This window comes from Sciurus carolinensis, chromosome 4 (genome assembly GCF_902686445.1).
Source record: "Sciurus carolinensis chromosome 4, mSciCar1.2, whole genome shotgun sequence".
Lineage (NCBI taxonomy): Eukaryota > Metazoa > Chordata > Mammalia > Rodentia > Sciuridae > Sciurus > Sciurus carolinensis.
In genome coordinates, this window is record NC_062216.1 from 37,486,305 (window position 1) to 37,507,438 (window position 21,134).

Sequence of the window (21,134 nt, forward strand, 5' to 3'; positions counted from 1 at the left end):
TAGATTTATGATTCATTTTGAGTTAATTTTGTTAAGGACATAAGGTTTGTCTAGATTATTTTTTTCTTTTTTTTTTTTTTATGTGGATAGTTCATGGTTTCAGCACAATTTGTTGAAGACTTTTGAATCCATTTTATTGCATTTGCTCCTGTTTCAAAGTCAGTCAAGTATATTTCTGTTTTGGGCTCTGTATTCAGTTCCACTGATCTATTTATCTATTATTTTACCAATGCCACATTGTCTTGTCTATAGCTTTACGATAAACTTGTCAGGTAGTATCAGTCCTCCAACTTTGTTCTTCTATATTGATTTGGCTACCCTGTCTTCTGCTTCTCCATTATAAACTTCAGAATCTGTTTGTTGATATCCACAAAATAACTTTCTGAGATTTTTATTAAGATTCCATTCAATGTACAGGTCAATTTGGAAAAACTTGACATCTTAACAATATTGAACTTTTCTATCCATAACATGAAATATCTCTCCATTTATGCAGTTCTTCCTTGATTTCCTTCATCAGAGTTTTGTAGTTTTCTTCCCACATGTTTGTACATATTTTGTTAGTTTATGCCTAAGTGTTTTATTTGGGGATTGCTAATGTAAGTGGCCTTTCACTTTCAAATTCCACTTGTTTTTGCTGGTTCATAGGAAAGCAATTGATTGTTGACTACTAACCATGTATCCTGCAACCCTGAAGTAACCAATTACTAGTTCCAAAGGAGTTTTTTGGTCTGTTCTCTCAGATTTTCTACACAGATGATCATGTCATCTGAGAACAAAGACAGTTTTACTTCTTTCCCAATCTGTATACTTTTGCTTTTCTTTTCTTGTCTTACTACATTATTTAGGACTTCCAGTTTGGGGTTGAAAAAGAATGTTAACCATGTTTCTTTTTTTTTTTTTTATAGCTATTCTGTATCAAGTTAAAGTAGTTACCTTCCATTCCTAATTTTACTGAGAGTTTGTCATGAATGGTTATTGGGTTTTATCAAATGCTTTTCTTGAATCTATTAATAGGATCCTTTTAATTTTTCTTCTTCAGCCTATTAATATGGTCTTCTAAAGTTGAATCAGCCTTGTATACCCACTTGGTGATGATGTTTAATTCTTTTTCACACATTGTTGAATTCAGTTTACTAACATTTTGTTGTGGATATTTACATCTATTTTCATGAGAGATAATGGTCTATTGTTTTTTTATCATGTGTTTGATGATGGCCACGCAGAATGAGTTAGGAAGTATTCCTTCTGTTTTTATCTTCTGAAACATTGCAGAGAATTGTCTAATTTCTTCCTTAAAAATGTGGTAAAATTCACCAGTGAGTCCATTTGGGTTTAGTGATATCTGTTTGGAGGAATTGCTATTGATTCCGTTTTTAAAATACAGACCTATTCACATCATCTATTTTTTGTGAGTACTGGCAGATTGTGTCTTTCAAAGAATTAGACCATTTCATCTAGGTTATCAAATTTCTAGCCATATAGTTGTTCATAGTATTCCTTTATTATCCATTTACTATTCATTCAGTTTACTAACTATAGTGATGTGCCATCTTTCATTTCTAATAACAGTAATTTTTGTTCTCTCATTTTTCTCTTACCCTGGTTAGAGGCTTATTGATTTTTCACTGATTTTCTCAAAGAACTGGTTTTGATGTTTATTTTCTCTATTTACTGTTTTAAACTCCACTGCTTTCTAATTTTTATTCTTTTCTTCTAAATGTTTACTTTGGGTTTAATTTGCTTCTTTTCCTAGTTTCCAAGAATGAAATGTTAGATGATTGAGGCACTGATTTGTTGCAACCCACAAACTTTGATTAGTTGTGTTTTCATTTTAACTTAGTTCATGATATTTTAAAATTTCTCTTATGATTTCTTCTTTGACCAGTATGTTTGTTCTTTAGAAGTGTGTTGTATTATCTCCCAACACCTTGAGATTTTTTAGCCATCTTTCTGGTGTTGATTTCTAATTTGTGGTCTGTAAGCAGATTATGATTTCTATTTTACATCTGGTAAGGTGTGTTTTATAGAATGTGGTCTCTCTTGGTGAATGTTTCATGTGTGCTTGGCAAGCATATGAATTCTGCTGTTTTTGGATGAAGCAGTTTATAGATTCCCATTGCAGGTTAAGCATCCTGATCCAAAATCTGAAATGCTCTAGTATCTGACATTAAGTGCAGATATGATGCTAGATGTCAGTTCTGAATTTCAGAGCATTTCAGATGTCAGGTTTTTAGATTAGGGATGGTCGATCATAAAGCATACGCAAATATTCCACAAAATTTAAAACTGCTGAAATATAAAACCTGTACATTGTTTTTAATCTAAGCATTTCTTTTTTATTAGAATTTCTGTCTCTGCTTATGTTGCCCATCTTCTCCGAAGAAGATGACAAGTGGTCATCAAATACATGAGAAGATGCTCCACAATACTAACCACAAGGGAAATACAATTCAAAACTGCAGTATCACTTTATGTCCACTAGGTTGACCATTACAAAAACAAATCAACAAAAACCTAGAAAACAGATGTTGAAAATGTGGAGAATTTACAGAAGACATAAATTAATGGAATGATGTTCCATGTTCATGAATTGAAAGATAAAATATTGCTAAAATGTCCATACTATCTAAAACAATCCATATATTCAACATAATCCCTACCACAATACCAACAGCATTTTTTGCAAAAATAGAATATCCAAAAATTCAAAGAACCCCAAAAGTAGCCAAAACAATCTTAAGAAAAACAGTTGGGGGCTGATTTCAAAACATACTACAAATTTACAGTAATAAAAACAGGATGGTAGTGGCAGAACAACAGAGATATAGACCAAGAGAGCAGAGTAGAAAATCCAGAATTAAACCCTCACGTATATTGAGGGTTTATGATCTTTGACAAGGGTGCCAAGGTTCCACAATGGGCAATGATAATTTCCTCAACAATGGTGCTGGGAAAAGTGGATCCACATGCAAAAGAACAAAGTTGGACCCTTACCTTATACCATATACAAAAATTAACTCAAGTGTACTTAGGAACTAAATATAAGAACCTGAAATTTATAATACTCCTAGAAGTAGGGAAAAGCTTCATGACTCTCAGCTTGGCAATAATTTCTAGCACATGACATCAAAAACATAAGGAACAAAAGCAAGAAAAGACAAATGAGTCTACATCAAACTTAAAAACTTCTGCATAGCAAAGGAAACAAGGCGATGAAAAAAGGCAACCCACAGAATGAAATATTTGCAAACCGTGTATCTGATAAAAATAATATCCAGAACATAATTAAAAATTCCCATAATTTCAACCCCCCCCCCACACACACATACCCATTCGACAGACATTTCTCCAAAGAAGATATGTAAATGGTCACCATACACAAGGGAAGATGTTTACCCACACTAATGAGGGAAATCCAAATGGAAACCACAATTAGGATGGCAATTGTATGTGTACGAAATAGATAAGTGTTAGCAAGAATGTGGAGAAATTGGAATTCTTGTGCATTGATGATGGAAATGTAAAATGGTGTAGTTCTGTGGAAAACAGTATGGTAGTTCCTCGAAACACAGAATTACCATACGGTTGGGCAATCCCACTTCTGGGTACATACACACCAGAACTGAAAGCAGGGACACAGATTTGTATACCAAGGTTCTTGGTATTCTTCACAATAGTCAATAGTCAATAGGGGCCCACCATCATCTCTACAGCACAATTGAGAATTTCTCCAATTGATTCCATGCTGGAGCTGCAGAGTAGTCTGCCAAGTTTCACCTGGTTCTTGTCCACAGCCACCTTTTAATATTCTGTTAATAAGCTCTGCTAAGTCTAAGATTATGACGTCGGCATTGGGGTCCCATGCTGTGGCTAATGGGGAATTCCCTCTGGTAGAAGTCCAGCCTCCCTAGACATTTTCTTGACATCTCTTGCGCTGAATGGCAACCTTGTTTCTCAAAACACGGTAGGTGTCACAATTTAGATATGAGATGTCCCCCAAAGGCTGATGTGTGAGAAAGTTTAGAGATGAAACGACTGGGTTATGAGATCCTTAACCTAATCAGTGCACTAATTCACTTGAATGGATTAACTGGGTGGTAACTACAGGCAGGCATGGTGTGGCTGGAGGAGGTAGGTCTCTGGGGAGGTGTTCATTTTGTCCTTGGTGAGCAGAGTCCTCTTTCCTTGTTACCATGTCCTGAGCTGCTTTCCTCCACCACACTCTTCCGCCATTATATTCTGCCTCACCTCAGGCCCACAGCAGTAGAATCATTCATCTGTGGATTGAGACCTCTTAAACCATGAGCCCCTCTATGCTGTATCTTGTTCTTATTGGGTCTCTTGGTCACAGTGGTGAAAAAGCTGACTAAACCAGTGGGCAAATCTCCCAGCACAGTGTGAGATGTACTAGACTTAGTCTTGGTGCAGAACTGAGCACTATCCCTGGTTTAATGCAGAGGGGCTCAGAGAAGTTCCTCGGTTCTTGTTATTTCCTGCTTTCCCTCCATCCCCGTGTGCTCCCCAGCACTCCGTGTTGTAGCCTCTGCCCTTCTGCTTCAAGCCTCCTTGTCTCCTGAGCTGCCTGTTCTTTATTCTTCCTCTGACTTCACGCCCCTATGGGGGTTCCTGTCCTCTGACCTCTCTGCTGTCCTTTCAGACACTTCTCAGGGAGGCCAGTGATGTCCTCAGGTGTGGCCGTCTGGACCACATCTCAGACTCACTCTGCCAGCCTGCATTTTTGATAATATATTTTTTGTTGTTTTATTTTTTTTAACCTCAAGGACTTAAGGAAAGAAAAGGAGGAAACAACAACTACAACAATGAAAAACAAGACTAAAACTAGGTCTGTGTAAAGTCCGGAGAAAACCAGGTAGAGAATGACTTTGTGTAGCAGTTTCTTCACTGTCCCCCACCAAACCACCAGGTTGGAGAATGACAGTTGAAGGAATATTTACTCTTGATGCTGTTTCTCTCTGGAGCACACAGGGTGAAGTCCTGACCTGACAGGCTATTCTGCATGATGACTGAAGCCTCCAAGCCTAGGGGCTCATGTACCTCCAAGCCTTTCACCATGGGAGCTGACAGGCACTGGAGTGTAGCCTTCTACACAGTCTGACCAAGAAGCCAACAGCTCCAGAGGGAAACAAGCTCAAATACTGAAAGGACAACACAGGAGGTACGCACTATTTCACAATGAAACACGCATTAGATCAGAGAGTCTATAGGAAACATATTTTAGACCCAGATGTTTCAACAGTTTGAAATTAGTCTAATAAATAAATATGTAATGGAAATGTAAAAATATCTACAGTGCAATGGTAGTGAAAACACTACATATCAAAAAATGGTGAGATGAGCAAAAGGGTGCTTCAGGGGAAACTCGTCAGGTCGTGCATCACAACATCAGAAGACTTACCTATATTCCACAAGGGTTTTCTCAAATGTAGACAAAACAATATCCAACTCCATGATGTCACTGGTCTTTCTCCCTTCTAGACACCAAATATGCATACTTTCAGAAATATCTGGAATGTTAAGATAAGTCAATTTAATACGCTGAATATTCATAATTCAGTTTTAGGATAAAGATTCGGAAAATAAAAACAGTCCCAGCAAATTGCTAGAGAGACCTATCACCGAAGAATCTGGGAAGAGCCCTCTTACCTCTTCCCACCCCAGGCACAGTCCCACAAACAGATAAACTCTCACTCACTGCCATCTACTTGGTTCTCCCACTTTTGCACAAGTAACCAAAAGCACTGCTGCCTTTTAATCTGCTATTATCTAACACAACTGGTGATGAACCTGTTAGTTGTATTTTCTAAATTTTAATTATCTGATAGGCCACATGTGGAATATATCAAGATTACTCAGCACATTAATTTAAAAAGTTGTAACATAGTAGTATGCTGGACTAAGAATTTGAAAACCTAGGTTCTCATTTGAGCTTTTTTCTTACTAGTCTTGAGATCTTAGCAAATATTTAACCACCCAGTTTCCTCAACAGTGAAACTGAAAAGGAACTCTGTTTTGCCAACCAGGTGGGGTGGCACACGCCTATAATGCCAGTGACTCCAGAGGTTGAGGCAGAAAGATAACAAGTTCAAGGACAGCCTTGACAATTTAGTGAGAATCCGTCTTAAAATGAACACATAAAGGGGTGAGGATGTAGTTGAGTGTAGACTTCAACTTCAATACCACAAAAATAAATTCTGGCTTCTGTTGTGGTATTGACTCAAGTAAGAAAATACCTGAGTGCATTTACAAAAAAACGATAAATTACTATGCATTTGTAAGGTATTAATATCAGTTAATCTTAATGAATACCCAAATTTTCTGAATAGTGTTAACAAATCAATGGACACCAGTGATGGGATGGTTCATTCTTTTTCCACAATTACTTCCTTATTTAAGACTGCAAAACTGGTGGCACACGGATTCATATTGACCTGAGTTCAATGCTTGACTACGTGGATTAATGACAGTCACAAATTCTCTGCCACTCTTCCCCATTCCCCTTCCTTGATGACTGGCTTAATCAATAGCATGTGATGGAGTGATACGGTACCATTTCCAAGGCCAGGTCTTATAGAGAGAGATCTGCAGCTTCTACTTTTCTCCTTATATGCTCTCTTTTGGAAAGCAACCATCACATGGAATTCTGACTACCAAACAACAGGAGAGCCCAAGCTAGCCACGTGAAAAGAGAAACTAAAAAAGAGAAACTGCGGTAACTAACTCCATAGACTAACATAAATGGAGTCTACTCAGACCTTCTACCTGGCCCAGCCCACCAACTAAATGTAGCAAATTAGAACTGCCCAAAGTACAACTGTGAGGAGATGAAATGGTGGTGGTTATGAATCTGGGCAAACTTCTGTGTAAGTGCCAAATAGTAACTATTGCTGACTTTGTGAGCCAACTACTCAACCTTACTGTTACTCGTAGTGTGAATGTGTCTAAATGAATGACTCTGGCTATGTCCAGATAAAACTAGTCTCAACAATAGGTAAGGGCCATATTTGGACTATACTCTGTAGTTTTCTGTTGTTTTAAATCACAAAGTTTGGGGTACTTTGTTATGCATTAATAGATACCTCAAACACTGGCTGATCCCAGTTAAGGCTGCGCAAGCTCAGACAAGTATTTTGACCTAAGTCTCAATTTGTTCATCCGTAAAAATGGGGAAAACAACAGTACCTATTCCTTATAGATTTTTTATGAGGACTGGAGTGAGGATAATATTAAACACTCAGTGTAATGACTAACACACCATAAACAGTCCATTGTTTCCATTGTTACTAATTTACAAACTAGAGGCAGAAATTAATAAAAGGTATTCTGACAATTTTTCTAGGCTCAAACCACAATGCACCTCACCCAAAATCAGCCACTGTGCCAATTCCCAAATCTTTGCTCAGCAAAGCTCAAATTACTAGGATCTTTGGATAAACCAATAATCTATCAAAAGTAATCTGGCTTTTCTGAAGTATATAATATCTAAATATTTTATTATTAGTCCAAATAAAAATCTTCCTTAAGCTTAATAGATTAATAGAAAGATTTGTAAAGTTTAATTAAGAACTATTATATGCAACCTGTCTCCCCCCTCCTTTCTTTTGGTACCAGGGATTGAACCCAGGGATGCTTAACCACAAAGCCACATTCCTGGCCCCGCACTCCCCCTGCCTTTTTGTTTTGAGACAGGGTCTTGCTAAGTTGATTAGGGTCTTGCAGAGTTGCTGAGGCTACCTTTGAACTTGCAATCCTCCTGCCTTAGCCTCGTGAATCACTGGGATTACAGGCATGTGCCACTGCACCTGGCCATGTCCACTCTTCTGATTCAACATTTCTTATTTTGTCATTAGAATTCATTTTTTATTATGAGATATTTTATTATACACAAGAACATTTGTGTGTGATGTAAATATGAATAATAAAAGGAATACCCATAGACCCACAGTACAACTTTATAAAAAGAACATTAGTAAGATAATTAGAAGACCCTATGTACCCACTACTTGAATTATCCCCTGCCAAACACTATTCTGCATTTCATATTTATGTTATTTGATTTTACAATATATGAACATAATCCTGAAAATATAGTTTAGTTTTGCATGTTTTTGATGGTTTTATATTTATGTTGATGGGTCAAAAATATCTTATTTTTGTATTCCGTTCTGGTTAAAACTGTACCACAACTTCTCCATAATTTCTACTGTGATAGGTTTTGCTAGCATAAAAAATGTCAGAACACTAAAATACATGCTTCTTAAGAATTAAGAATTGTTAATAAACATAGCCACAAGTGACTGCTAGGTTTTGTCTGGTCTTATTTTCAACCTTATCAGAGAGTTGCCCAAATGACTGTAAAGAAATTCTATCTCTTTATACCTGCAGTTGTTAAGGATTTCCATTGATGATAATTTCCATTACATATGGAATTGAGACTAAATATTTGCCAGTCTACTAGGTGTGAAAGGGTGATTCACTGTAGCAGGAGCTTAAATTTCTATGATTAGTAATTGCTATGGTTTAGATGTTGAGTATCTCCCAAAGGCCCATGTATTAAGGACACTATTGGGAGGTGACGGAACCTTTAAGAGGTGGGGCCTAGTGGGAGGTGTTTAGGTCACAGGCAGTGTGCCCTCGAGGGGATTATGGCACCTGGCCCTTTTCTCTTATTCTCTTTTGCTTCCTGATCACAGAGTGGGAAGTTTTGCTGTGTCAGGTGCTCCTGCGGCGACGTACTACCTTACCACAGGTCCAAAGCAATGGGGTCAACCAATCATGAACTGAAACCTCCAAAATTGTGAGCCAAAATAATCCTTTTCTCTTAGAGGTTGATTACCTAAGGTGGTGTTATAGGAACAGAATGGTGACGAATACAGAAATGGATTATTCAAATGTTTGTTCTACTGTTCCCTCTTCCATGAAAATTTATTGATGTCATCTCCCATTTTTTGCTAGATTGTCTTTTTACTCACTTTTAGGAATTTGCTAATCACATATAGTATCTTCTTTCACCTTTTAAAAATTTTGTGCCTTTTTAAAATTTTTTCCAATTAGTTGTACATGACAGAATGCATTTATACATTCTGATAGATAATACATAAATGGAGTATAATTCCTCACTTTTTCTGGTTATAGATATTGTAGGATCACATTGATCATGCAGTCATATATGTATATGAGGTAATAATGTCTGATTCATTCTACTATCATTCCTACCCTCATACCCCTTCCCCTCCTTTCTCTCCTCTACCTAATATAAAGTAAACCTATTCTTCCCTATTCACCCCCCTTATTATGAATTAGCATCTGCATATCAGAGAAAACATTCGGCCTTTGGTTTTTTGGGTTTGGCTTATTTCGCCTAGCATGATATTCTCTAACTCCTTCCATTTACCAGCAAATGCCAGAATTTCATTCTTCTTTAGAGTTGAGTAATATTCCATCCCATAAATATATATATTATATATATATATATATAATATATATTCCAAATTTTATTTATCCATTCATCTGTTGAAGGGCACCTAGGTTGGTTCCACAGTTTAGCTATTGTAAGTTGAGTTGCTATAAACATAGATGTGGTTTCATCACTGTAGTATGATGGTGTGAGGGCAACATCGATCTTACTAGTGAACTACTTACTTCTATAGATTGTACTGATCAATTCTTTTGTGCCAGATGAAAATTTATAAAATAACTACATAGTGGATTATACCTTTATACATTTTAGTTTTTATGGTTCTAGGGATCAAACCCAAGGCCTTACACCAACATACCAGGTAAGCTTTCTACCAGTAAGCTACCTCCCCAGCTTGCACCTTTAATTTAATTCACTAGTTCAAGTTTGTCTTGTAGACAATGTAATTTTACTGCTTACTCTTTATCTACATCCCCAATGAGACCCTGAATTAAATGGTATTCCTGCATCTCAGGGCTCATAGCAGCATATTGGCCTACTCCATTTCCAGAGGATGAACTTGATATGTTCCCCTGATAGATAAGTAACTATTGAAAAGCAAATGCTACTTGTCAGACAAATTACCTCTGTTTAGTGCTCTGCTAAACAAGATAAGTAACTATTGAAAAGCAAATGCTACATGTCAGACAAATTACCTCTGTTTAGTGCTCTGCTGGATGAGTTAATTGCCTTTTGTGTGGTTCTGCATGAACTGTCTGTCCACAGTGGCATATTATTGAGAAGAGAGAGAATAATGGTTTCATAAACCTTTCAGAAAAAGTTTCTACTTGTTACTTAAGTGAAATGTTTGAAAGTGAGTCTCCACTGCTCTGAAAAGAGCAATAATTAAATTATTTTTAGGTAGAAAGGAATATTAATACTATCATTATTATTTTCCTATACTTCAGATAATAAGGTGTTTTTCTCAAAAGTATCAATGTTCTCTGTCCCACGAAATAAAAATTCTTCTGATACCCTGTTAATATTAAAAACAAACAAACAAAAACAAATATAGCTCAGTGATTAGGGCAACCCTAAACCCCAGGACAAAAAAAAAAAAAAAGCTTATAATGGATTTATTCACAATAACCAAAACCTGGAAATGACTCAGTTGTCTATCAATGACACTAGATAAGCTGTGGAATAGTCACACAGCAATAAAAATGACTCAAAATAGTGTGAATGAATCTCAAAAGAGTACATAATATGGGATTCTATCTATATGAAATTCTAGAATATACACAACTAATCTACGATAGGAAAAACAATCCCCAAGAAATTGCCTCTGGGATGTGGAGGAGTGGACTGACAGATACATAGAAAAACTTTTGAGAACAATGGCAAACATTTATATCTTTTTTTTTTTTGGCAGTGCTGGGGATTGAACCCAGGGCCTTGTGGTTGCAAGACAAGCACTCTACCAACTGAGCTATATCCCCAGCCCAAACATTTATATCTTGACAGTGGTTTGAGTTACACGTTTGCATTTCCCAAAACTTGGCAACTATATGCCTCAGATCTCAGCATTTTGTAGGCACACTTTGCATTATAAGAAAAAAAGACAAATATTGAATTCTAGCTATTGATGTAGAAGCGAAAGCATTTCAGAAGAATTGTACTGATGTCTATAATTTATTTTAAAATACATTAAAAGTTAAAATTCATTAATAGGCAAGTATAATAAAATGTTAACTGTAAAACCTAGGTGGTAGCTCTCTGAATATAAACTTTAAAATTCTTTCAAATTTGCTATATGTTGAAATTTTTCATGGCAATACACTAGAAAAAGATGTTACTCCAAAGTCATATATTCTTAATTTTTAGCAGTGGCAGTTTTACCACTTCAATACTACTTTAAAAAATTAAAAATATATATTTTTTCATGAATTCCTTGAATGAGTGACAAAGTATAAAACACTACCTTGTACCTGAGTACTTTGTACCTGTGGCTTCTCTTCTTGATTTCTTCCTTTTTCCAGGAGATATTTTCCCTTTTTTCTGAGTTTTCTACCAGGGGGGGAAAAATTTTTTTATTTAAGAAGAGATTTTTCTTAAAACATAAGAATTAAGACCATGTTATCAAATTGTCAATCAATATTTAGCTAAATAATTCTAAATTCTAAATTACTTTTATGTTATCTAAATTAATATATGAAACACTGCAAAAAAAATTAAATAAAACTTTCAGTTGACTTTTAAAAATGGTTGCCAATGGAGGAAGTTAAACTTTATTTAAGAAAATAGTATTTGGAATCAGCTCAAATTTCTGCTTTTAGCCATAATGAAATACCAGCTCTTGCAGCTCACGTATAAAAGGGAAAATGGTTCCCTTCCACCTTTCTGGGTTCTTTGGCTGGGATGCAATGAAATTGATGTAAGATGTATTAACTGGAGAAAACCCATGTTAGTTACCTAACATGCATAGTTGTTCATGCACAGAAGTCCCACAGAACATGAGACTTGAGAGGGTCAGATGATGGAAACTTATGGAGTTATAGAAAGGGATGGTGGTCACAAAAGTTATGGGGAAGGAAATGTAGGGTGAGTGAAAGTTATCTTGCATGCAGATAAAAGCCTCTCTCAGGGAAGTTGTCTCCTAGAAGCCTACTTCTTGATACTGGTAACTTTCACTAATGTAGATCTGCTTTACAGATGTAATTTTTTTTTTTTTTTTTTTTACAAAAGCACAGTTTGTTAGAGGTACTCCAGTAGTGTCCACAGTTTCTCAAAATAATCAGCTCAAAATATGCCAGAGAAATATACTTTGGGGTAGCATACTCTGGCTCCTCCATAGTGATATTTGACTGGGGTGTCCTAAGCCCCAATACTCTCTTGCCATGAACAACCATAAAATGGGTGGAGGAGTGGCAACCCTATTCAGGCATCACACTGTAGGCAACACAAGACTGGGTTCCCTGAAAAGGGGGAAATTCAGAAGGTGAACCCCATGAATGCCACATCATATTTTGAAACAATTTCTAGACATCTGTACCCCAGCTGAAGTCCAAGCAGAACATGATAATCTTGGTCAGCCAAGGAGGCTTAGAAAAAGTCTGAGGCAGATGATGCTGCTGGAATAAGCTACTCGGAGCATCAGGAGTTTGTGTGGGGGTCCCCAGAAAGTCCTCAAATAAGTACTTGACACATGCAGGGTAAGACCACATACAGTTTATAAGAAAAGGGGTTATCATGGGGTTAATAACCTAACAAATAGAAGACAGGCAGTGTTGGGGGAAATTAGATGTAGAAAATGCAAAGCTCTCACAACCGGTTAACCTCTCAGGCAGAAGGAACCGTACTTACGGTTAGGAACCATAAAGTATTAGAGTGTGCACTCTCAGACAAGGTCATACTGCTCCCGATGGGGCAAAAACTGGTTCATTGTGTTGGTAGGGGAGAGCGATAAGGAGGGAAAATGTCTATTTAAAAAAAGCTTCTTAGGGAGGACAATAACAAAAACAGGTTGAGAAACACTGCCCTAGAGTAAGACCTATTCTAGAGCCACTCTATCACAGCCTAAAACCAACCTCTGACGAGGTCCACCAGTGAGACACAGAGTGGAGGTTATGGTAAGTAGAATATGAAGGTAGCTTGTGTAATTCCCTGCCCTTGAGTGTGGCTACAGGGGAGTTGCTCCCTTGATTACATGCATCATATAAGACTCTGCTGTAGTATCCTGCAGAGTCTCTGGCTGGCTTTGAAGAGGCAAGCTGCCTTGTTGGAAAGGGGTCACATGACTAGTGCCTGAGGGCAGCCCATGGAGCTGAAAGCTACCCCTCTAACTGCAGAGAAAACAGGGAACTCAGTCTAAACTGCAAGGAACTGAATTCTATCAACAACTTGAAAAATCTTAGATGAAGACCCTGAGTCTCAGATGAGATTTCAGTTCTGGAATAGATTTTGATTTCAGATGGACCCTGAGCAGAGAATCAAGTTAAGTGGAGTTTGGACTTCTAACCTATAGAAACTGAGAGGTAATAAATGTGTTGTTTCAACCCACTACTTCTGCAGTAACTTGTTAAGCAGCAACTGAGAACATACACAGAGGTTAGTCTAAAATTAGAAATACTTAGAAAACACCTCAGGATTTTTCACAAATTGACCCTCATTGAAGCCTACAGAACTCTAAGATGATTAGCCAAACCTGCTAAAATAAAAATGAACAACACTCACAAGATGATATAGAATTCAGTGTCTCAACAACCTGTTGATAACAATGTCTATTATATAACTAAAAAGTATTCGATTAAAAATTGTCACACAGGAAAACGTGACCCATAGTCAAGACAGAAAAAAAAGCACGCAATAGAAACTGTTCTGAAGAGACCCAAATAATGGAGTTAGAAAACAAAGACTTTAAAGTAGCTATCATAATTATGTCAAAGGAAGTAAAGGAAATGATGGCTTAACTCAATTAAGAATCTCCTCAGAGAAACAAATTACAAGAAAAGAGTCAAAAGTAAATTTTGGAAGCAAAATCACATAACTAAAAAGAGAAAAAAAATCATTAGGTGGTATATCAGTTGCCTGTCTCTGCTATAACAAACTGTCACAAACTTAGTGGCTTAAAACAGAAATTCATCCTTTGACAGTTAAGAAGGCCAGAATTCTGAAATAAGTTCCAATGGGCCAAAACAAAGGCATCAGTAGGACAGCACTCTCTCTAGGGGCTTGGGGGAAATTCTATTTCTTGTCTTCTTCAGCTTCTAGTGGCTGTGGCTTATGGCAAGATCACTCAATTCCTGCCTCTGTCTTCACATCATCTTCTCTCTCTGTCTAATCTTCCTCTGCCTCTCTTATAAGGATTCTTGTGAAGACATATGGGCCTACCCACAAAATAGAGAGTAATCTGGAATTGAGACATAGGCATACCTTTTGGTGGGGAACACCAATCCATATGAGCTTACTTGCAAGTTATGATGGCAAAAAAGTCAGTGAACTTGAAGACAGAGCAATAACATTTTTTCCAATTTGCAGATTAGAAAGAAAAGAGATTTTAGAAGGACCAGAGTCTCAGAAGACCTGACTAAAAATATCTTGTGATCTAAAATACAGATAATAAAAGTTTAAAATGAAGACAGTGAGAACCAGGTAGAAACTGTATGTGAAGAAATAGTGACTGAAATTTCCCTGATTTACAGATCTGAAAAACTCATTAAGCCCCATGTAAGATAAGTACAATATGATACTAGCTATATCAAAGTTAAAATGCTGAAAACTGAGGATAAAGATATAATCTCAACAACAGCCAAAGAAAAGGAACACATTAAAGATATGCTTTAAAGTAAGAGGTGAGGCTGAGAATGTAGCTCACTGGTTGCAGTCTTGGAGAACATGTACAAGGTCAGCTCTGGGGAAAAAAAAAAAAAAAGAGGGTGGAAGAAGAACGGTTTCAGATAAACAAAATCTAAGAGAATCTGTCACCAGCAGAGAAGTGCTAAACGATGTTCTATAGTCTGAAGGGAAAAGGTATTAGATAGAAACACAAATTTACATGATGATAAAAGAACAGGAAGACATAGCCAGGCATGGTGGCACATGCCAGTAATCCCAGTGACTCAGGAGTCTGAGGCTGGAGGATCTCAAGTTCAAAGCCAGCCTCAGCAACAGTGAGGTGCTAAGGAACTCAGTGAGACATTGTCTCTAAATAAAATACAAAATAGGGCTGGGAATATGGCTCAGTGGTCCAGTGCCCCTGAGTTCAGTTCCTGGTCCCCCCCCACAAAAAAAAAGAATAGGAAGACAAGTAGGTAAAGATAAGACTATTTTTTCCCCTAATAATTTCCTTAAAAGATAACAGTTAAAAGCAAAAATGACAACATTGTAAGGTTAGATTTATAATTTGAGTAGAATTAAAACATGAGCAAAATTGCAGAAGATGGGGGTAGATAAATGGAAATATAATGTTATGTAATACATTTATATAGTGAATAGTAATTAATTATGAGGAATGAATAAAGTGGTAATATACTTATGCTAAAAAAACCTTGTTAATTTAAGGATTTGCATTTTTAACACACTAAAAATAAAACCCTTAAAAGTGGCATTTCTGGGGCTGGGGTTGTGACTCAGTGATAGAGCACTTGCCTAGCATGTGTCAGGCACTGGGTTCAATCCTCAGCACCACATAAAAATAAAGGTATTGTGTCCATCTACAGCTAAAAGAAATAATTTTTTTAAAAAGTGGCATAGCGAAGAAGCCAATAGAGAACAAAAATAATCAAAGAATTCAAAATTAGTAACAGAGAGACAAAAAAATAGAGGAGCAAATGGAAAACAAAGAGTAAGAGGGTCAACTTGAACCTAACCATGTTTAAAATTACATTAAAATGATGTATTTTTAGAGGAGCAATGGAGCTTAAAACAAACAAACAAACAAAAAACAACAACAACAAAAAAACCAGAAGGGACAGACGGAAAATAAATACCAGATGGTAGGATCAAAACCTAACCTATCAGTACTGCAAGTACTGGGGAATAAAATCTATCAAATTATGCTGTGTCCTTGTACAAATATACTACAATGAATCCCACCTGTAACATTATTATAATGTGCTAATTAAAATAATACTAATAATAGAAGGGAGATCATATAACACGAGGATTGGGGAAAGGAGGAGGGAAGGAAAGTACTGTGGAATGAGATTGGTCAAATTATGCTATGTGTATGTAGGAATATGGCATAATGAATCCCTCTATTATGTATAATTTTAATGCACTAGTAAAACTATTTAAAAATAAAGTACGCAATTCAATTAAAAGGCAGATATTTTTAAACTGTCTACAAAAAATATATTCTAAAGGCAAAAACTGAAAGTAAACAGATTGAAAAAAAAAAAAAAAGATTTACCATGCAAAGGAACATAAGAAAGCTCCCCTAGCCATGTTAACATCAGACTATATAGATTTTCAAGATAAAAAATATTATAAAAAATTAAAGGGGAATATTTCATGAAGGTAATAGAAGCCATTCATTAAAAAAAGACAAAACAACCTTCAATAAGCATGTAATAAAAGACAGCTGTATAGAGAATACAATGGTGGCCTCCAGAGGCTGGGGCAGGGACAGGCAGATGTTGGCTAAAGGGAACATGTTTCGGTTACACAAGAAGAATAAGTTTGGGGCTCTATTGCACATTGGTGATGACACTTAAAAAGTCATGTATATTTTGAGAAGTAGGTGAGTAAATTTTGGACATTTCATCACAAAAAAAGGTCATAGATATATTAATTAACTTGTTTTAATCATCAGCACTGTATACATATATCGAAACATCACATTGTACCCTATATATGAACCCAATTATGAGTTCTCACTTTAAGAAATATCAATAAAAAGTTCTGGGTAAAAAACATAGCACAAAACTACAAGAAAAGAAAATCCACCAAGCTGTGATGTTAACAGACATCCTCTCTATGTAGCTGATAGAAATAGACTACCATTCCCTTCACCAAAACGACAGCACAAAGAAGTAACCACAGGAAGGAGACCCAATATCTGAAGTGCACTATTAATGGACTTGACCTCAGCTCATATTTACAGAAGACTACATTCAACAACTATAAAGTCAAGTACTCATGGATGTCACCAAGACAGATCCAGCAAAAGGCAGAACAATATGTGTAATATGCTTCTATTTGTATAAAAAGGGAAATAAAATAATACATTCATATTTGTATATGTAGATGGAAACTGAGAAGGAATATATAAAAAATTAATTATGAGGTTACCTGTGTTTGTGTTTAGTGAGTGGGAAGCTGGAAAGTAGAAGACAGGAGCAGGGACACTTTTCCAAACATGGGAATGAATTATTTATTCAAACCATTAAGCCAACTGATTAAAATGACATATGAAAAACATGACCAAAAGATATTATATGTCAAAAATCTTAGAACAAATATGACCCAGAAATCTTGTGAGAGCAATTTTTTTCTAAAAAAATGATCAAGGGTACATGCAGATTTAGCTATAAAGAAATTTGTCAAATCAGCAAAAATTTTTTAAATTGTGATTGTTCATCAATAAAAGGTCAAGTGAACTATGGCACTACCATGAATGGAATGTTATGCATTCATGAAAATGACACTGTAGAAACTTAATCCAAGTTGTGATCACTTTTAGAGAGAGAAAAGTACAATGAAAGGACTGGATGTACAGATGAGAAAGCACGATTATTTTTGGGTTATGGAACTGTAAGTGGATTTATCTTCCTTGCCATATCTTCTGGGTTTTCTAAAATAAGCATTATTTTTAATAAAAATTATAAAATTCATTATCTTTAATGAAAAAAATTTTTTAAAGACACAAAGAAAGAAAATGCTTTACTTTCCACCCATTTTTCAATAAACTTTTTTCTTTCTCTCCAGTGAAATGGCAGACACGTACCGGTTGACTCTGTGTTGCGTGACTCTCTTTTTCAACAGCAGCCTGGTCTCTGAGGGATCCTGGCCCTTGAGGGACTGATTCAGCTGGCTTCTCTGCATGTCCTGAAGAGGCCACAGTTGGAACAGGGGCATGTGGCTGTATACTTACTCTCTCTGCTGACTTAACTTTTCTTCTTACATCGTCTTCTTCACTGCTTTCAGACTCACTAATGGGCTTGGGTCTTCTTGGCTATGAGGAAAACAGCACTACTGCCTTAGAAAACCAAATGCTTTTGATTCTTATTTTAATAGAAAACCACAGAATTCACATTTCTCATTTCTAAACTTTAGAACTGCACATAACAGGTAAATGGCGGTATAATCACTGGCTAGGACAGACCTAGATTAAAGATCGCTCATAAATACTCCCCAGAATTCTCTCGGCCTTTGTAAATCCCAAACTAAACACTAAAATATGTGTTTATTATGAATGATATGAAAACTGACTACGAGTGTAGAGATTCGAAACCTCTGTAGTAAAAAATACTTCAGATATAAAGATACTTCATTTTATTGTAAAAGTAATTTCAAAACATACACTGTCAGCGGAAAGTGTTGCTACTCAATATTTTCCCTACTTCCATCCAATCTAAGTAGGAAAAGAGATATTTTACAGAGCAGTTTTCTCTATTTGCATCCAGTATAAATAATATAACTTACAAATTAATAAAGGGAGAATACTCCTACATACCTTTTTTACACTATTTTTTACAGATTCAGTTTCACTTGCTTCATTTTCAGAAGTGTTCGAGCTGTGCCAAAGAACAAAATCATCAATATCTTGCACACATTTGACTTTTATTCACATCTTCTATAAGTTGCTCATCCAACATGAAAACAGGCTGTTTAATGAGGAAATATCTACTCATTATGGTCAGGCCTGCCACCCGCCTAGCTGTTGCCCACAGCTTCCCAAATCAGCTTATCCTAGGCAGGTAAGTGACAGTGGTCCATTACATGAGCACTTTGTGTCCTCCTTCCAAGGTACCAGGCCCAAGCAGATGGACAATTGTTGGTACTAAAAGCTAATCCATGAGGTCCATCAATAGCTAATAGAAAAGGGAATAGCTTCTTTTGTCCTTGGAAGGAAAAAATAACCCTAACTTCTAATGGGAGATGAGAACGTTTTTATTTTTTCATCCAATTCAATACAAGTGTTTCATACCAATCTCAAAAGCAAAGTGTGGTGCATAAGATTAGTTTAAAAAGGAGAATAGCACCTTCCTTTAACAGGGTCCTTGCCTAGTAAGGAAGTCAAAGGCAGTACAGAGGGGTAACTTAGCAAGCATCCAACAGAGAAGATGTGTACACCAGAGTAGAGGATTTGGGTTACTCATAAAAATACTTTTCTAGGCAAAGCAGTATGGGGATGGGCATTTAAGGTAGAAGAAAATACAAATGTAAAAGCCTGGTGGCATAAAACAGCCTGGCATATTTGAGAAACTAAAGAGAACAGAAAGAACGTGTTGTTCCAGAGAAGAAAACGCTAAGAAAGAAGTTACAGGATATAACCAGAAGAGCCTGAGAGAGAGCCACAATGGTAGGCTGCTCAGATTTCCCTACAGTTAGCTGGCAGCCCTCAGATGCAGAGTCACCGGGCTCCACTAAAGCACCTGTGGGTAGTCTCGAGCCCATAACTGAGCATGGCGAGGGTCCTCAGGCCTGGTCATTTCTGCCCAGAATAGCAGTCCTTTAACAAACGATCTTTCCTCCCGGGTTCCCTGGTAGGTTGGCCAATCATCTCTGCCCAATCTAATTCACCCAACTATAACTTTCACAGATGTTTTAATAAACCTCTTCTTTTCCTTCTTTTCAGTATCTACTTACCTAAGGATCCAATCTGGTATAGGGGCCTTTTATGCCATGCAAGTGGGCAATGGGGGCCCCTAAATGTGGTAGGTATAGAGGTAAGAGTCCCTCTGGGATCTAAGTGGAACAGAGGAGAGAAGGCGATTCAGGAGACAGGGAGACCTGGCAGGAAACAACTGCAGGGAGCATTTGAGAGTCGTCCATGACAATCTACAGCAGCTGCAGGGAGGTAGCAGAGGCCTGAAGACCAGAACCAGTAAGATTCATCACACAGAACATGCTGGGAATGATTCCCAGATGGCTGGATTTTATGTGACACAAAATCTGGGTGAAGCAGGATCATCTAGAAAATACCCAAGGAGTTTGTTGATACTAGATGAGGGAGAGAAAGCTGGAGCTCAGTTTTGCCTTGAGTCTGAGATGCCTATGGGCATCTAGGGAAATAGAAATAGGACATCCATCTTGGGACTCAGGAGGAAAGCTGGACAAGAGAGATGGACTCAGGATAAAATAGCATATGAGTAGTTGAAACCATGTGAGTAAGTTGGGGGTGGTGGCAGAGAGAGAGCTAAAAGCAGGACCACCTAAGTCTAAGATGAGGGAAGAAGAAATCAAGGAAGACGACAACTGATCCCTTGGAAGGATCTGAAGTCCTGGTGGCTGCTGCCTCCAGGAGTCCTGGGCAGTGCTGCTGATCTCTCCCTGCAGTGCTCCCTCCTGCCCTGACTTCCTTATGTGTTCGACACAAACCCTGTCTTATATTCCCAAATGATGTCTTTTGTATAGACTTAGCAAGCCACCAAAATCAAGCTTACCAAGAATGAATGGACATGCCAGCCCTCACCCTTCTTGCTTCCTACATTTATCACTTGCTTATTCATTCATTCTCTCTCTCTCTCTCTCTCTCTCTCTCTCTCTCTCTCTCTCACACACACACACACACACACACACACCAGCATTTTCATGAATAAGCCCTCCTGGTTTTCGTCTTTCTTCTCTTGTCACCTTCTCTCTCTCTCCTTTTCCTTTACCAGGACAGATAATGCTGGCTTTTCTTTTTCTTTTTGGTTCCAGGGATTGTACCCAGGGGCGCTTAACCTCTGAACTACATCCCCAGCCCTTTTTCATTTGTTATATAGAGACAGGGTCTCACTAAGTTGTTTAGGGCCTCACTAAGTTGCTGAGGCTGGTTTTGAACTCGCCATCCTCCTGCCTCAGCTTCGCAAGCCTCTGGGATTACAGGCATGCACCATCATGTTTTGCTGATGCTGGATTTTCTCAAGGGTTAGTGCCAGACCCTGGGCATCTCAAAGGTTAGTTTCATACCATCTAAGTAACTTCAGTTTAACTCCAGCTAAGGCTTCTACTGTCAGCTCCAGATTCAACAAAGGTCTCTTTGACCTCTGCCTGTCAAACCCATGAT

The 21,134-nt window shown here is 37.2% G+C and overlaps 1 protein-coding gene across 2 annotated transcripts in view; it reads right to left on the minus strand.

The window, feature by feature from the left end:
* Cenpu (centromere protein U) overlaps window positions 1-21,134 on the minus strand; it is a 35,972-nt gene that overhangs the window by 5,881 nt on the left and 8,957 nt on the right. For both annotated transcript variants that reach the window (XM_047551725.1, XM_047551724.1), the window contains exons 5-8: window positions 18,594-18,654; window positions 17,865-18,092; window positions 11,407-11,485; window positions 5,420-5,528 (exon numbers count right to left, since the gene is read on the minus strand). In XM_047551725.1, the coding sequence (XP_047407681.1) occupies window positions 5,420-5,528; window positions 11,407-11,485; window positions 17,865-18,092; window positions 18,594-18,654 (477 nt within the window). The remainder of the gene's footprint in view (window positions 1-5,419; window positions 5,529-11,406; window positions 11,486-17,864; window positions 18,093-18,593; window positions 18,655-21,134) is intronic.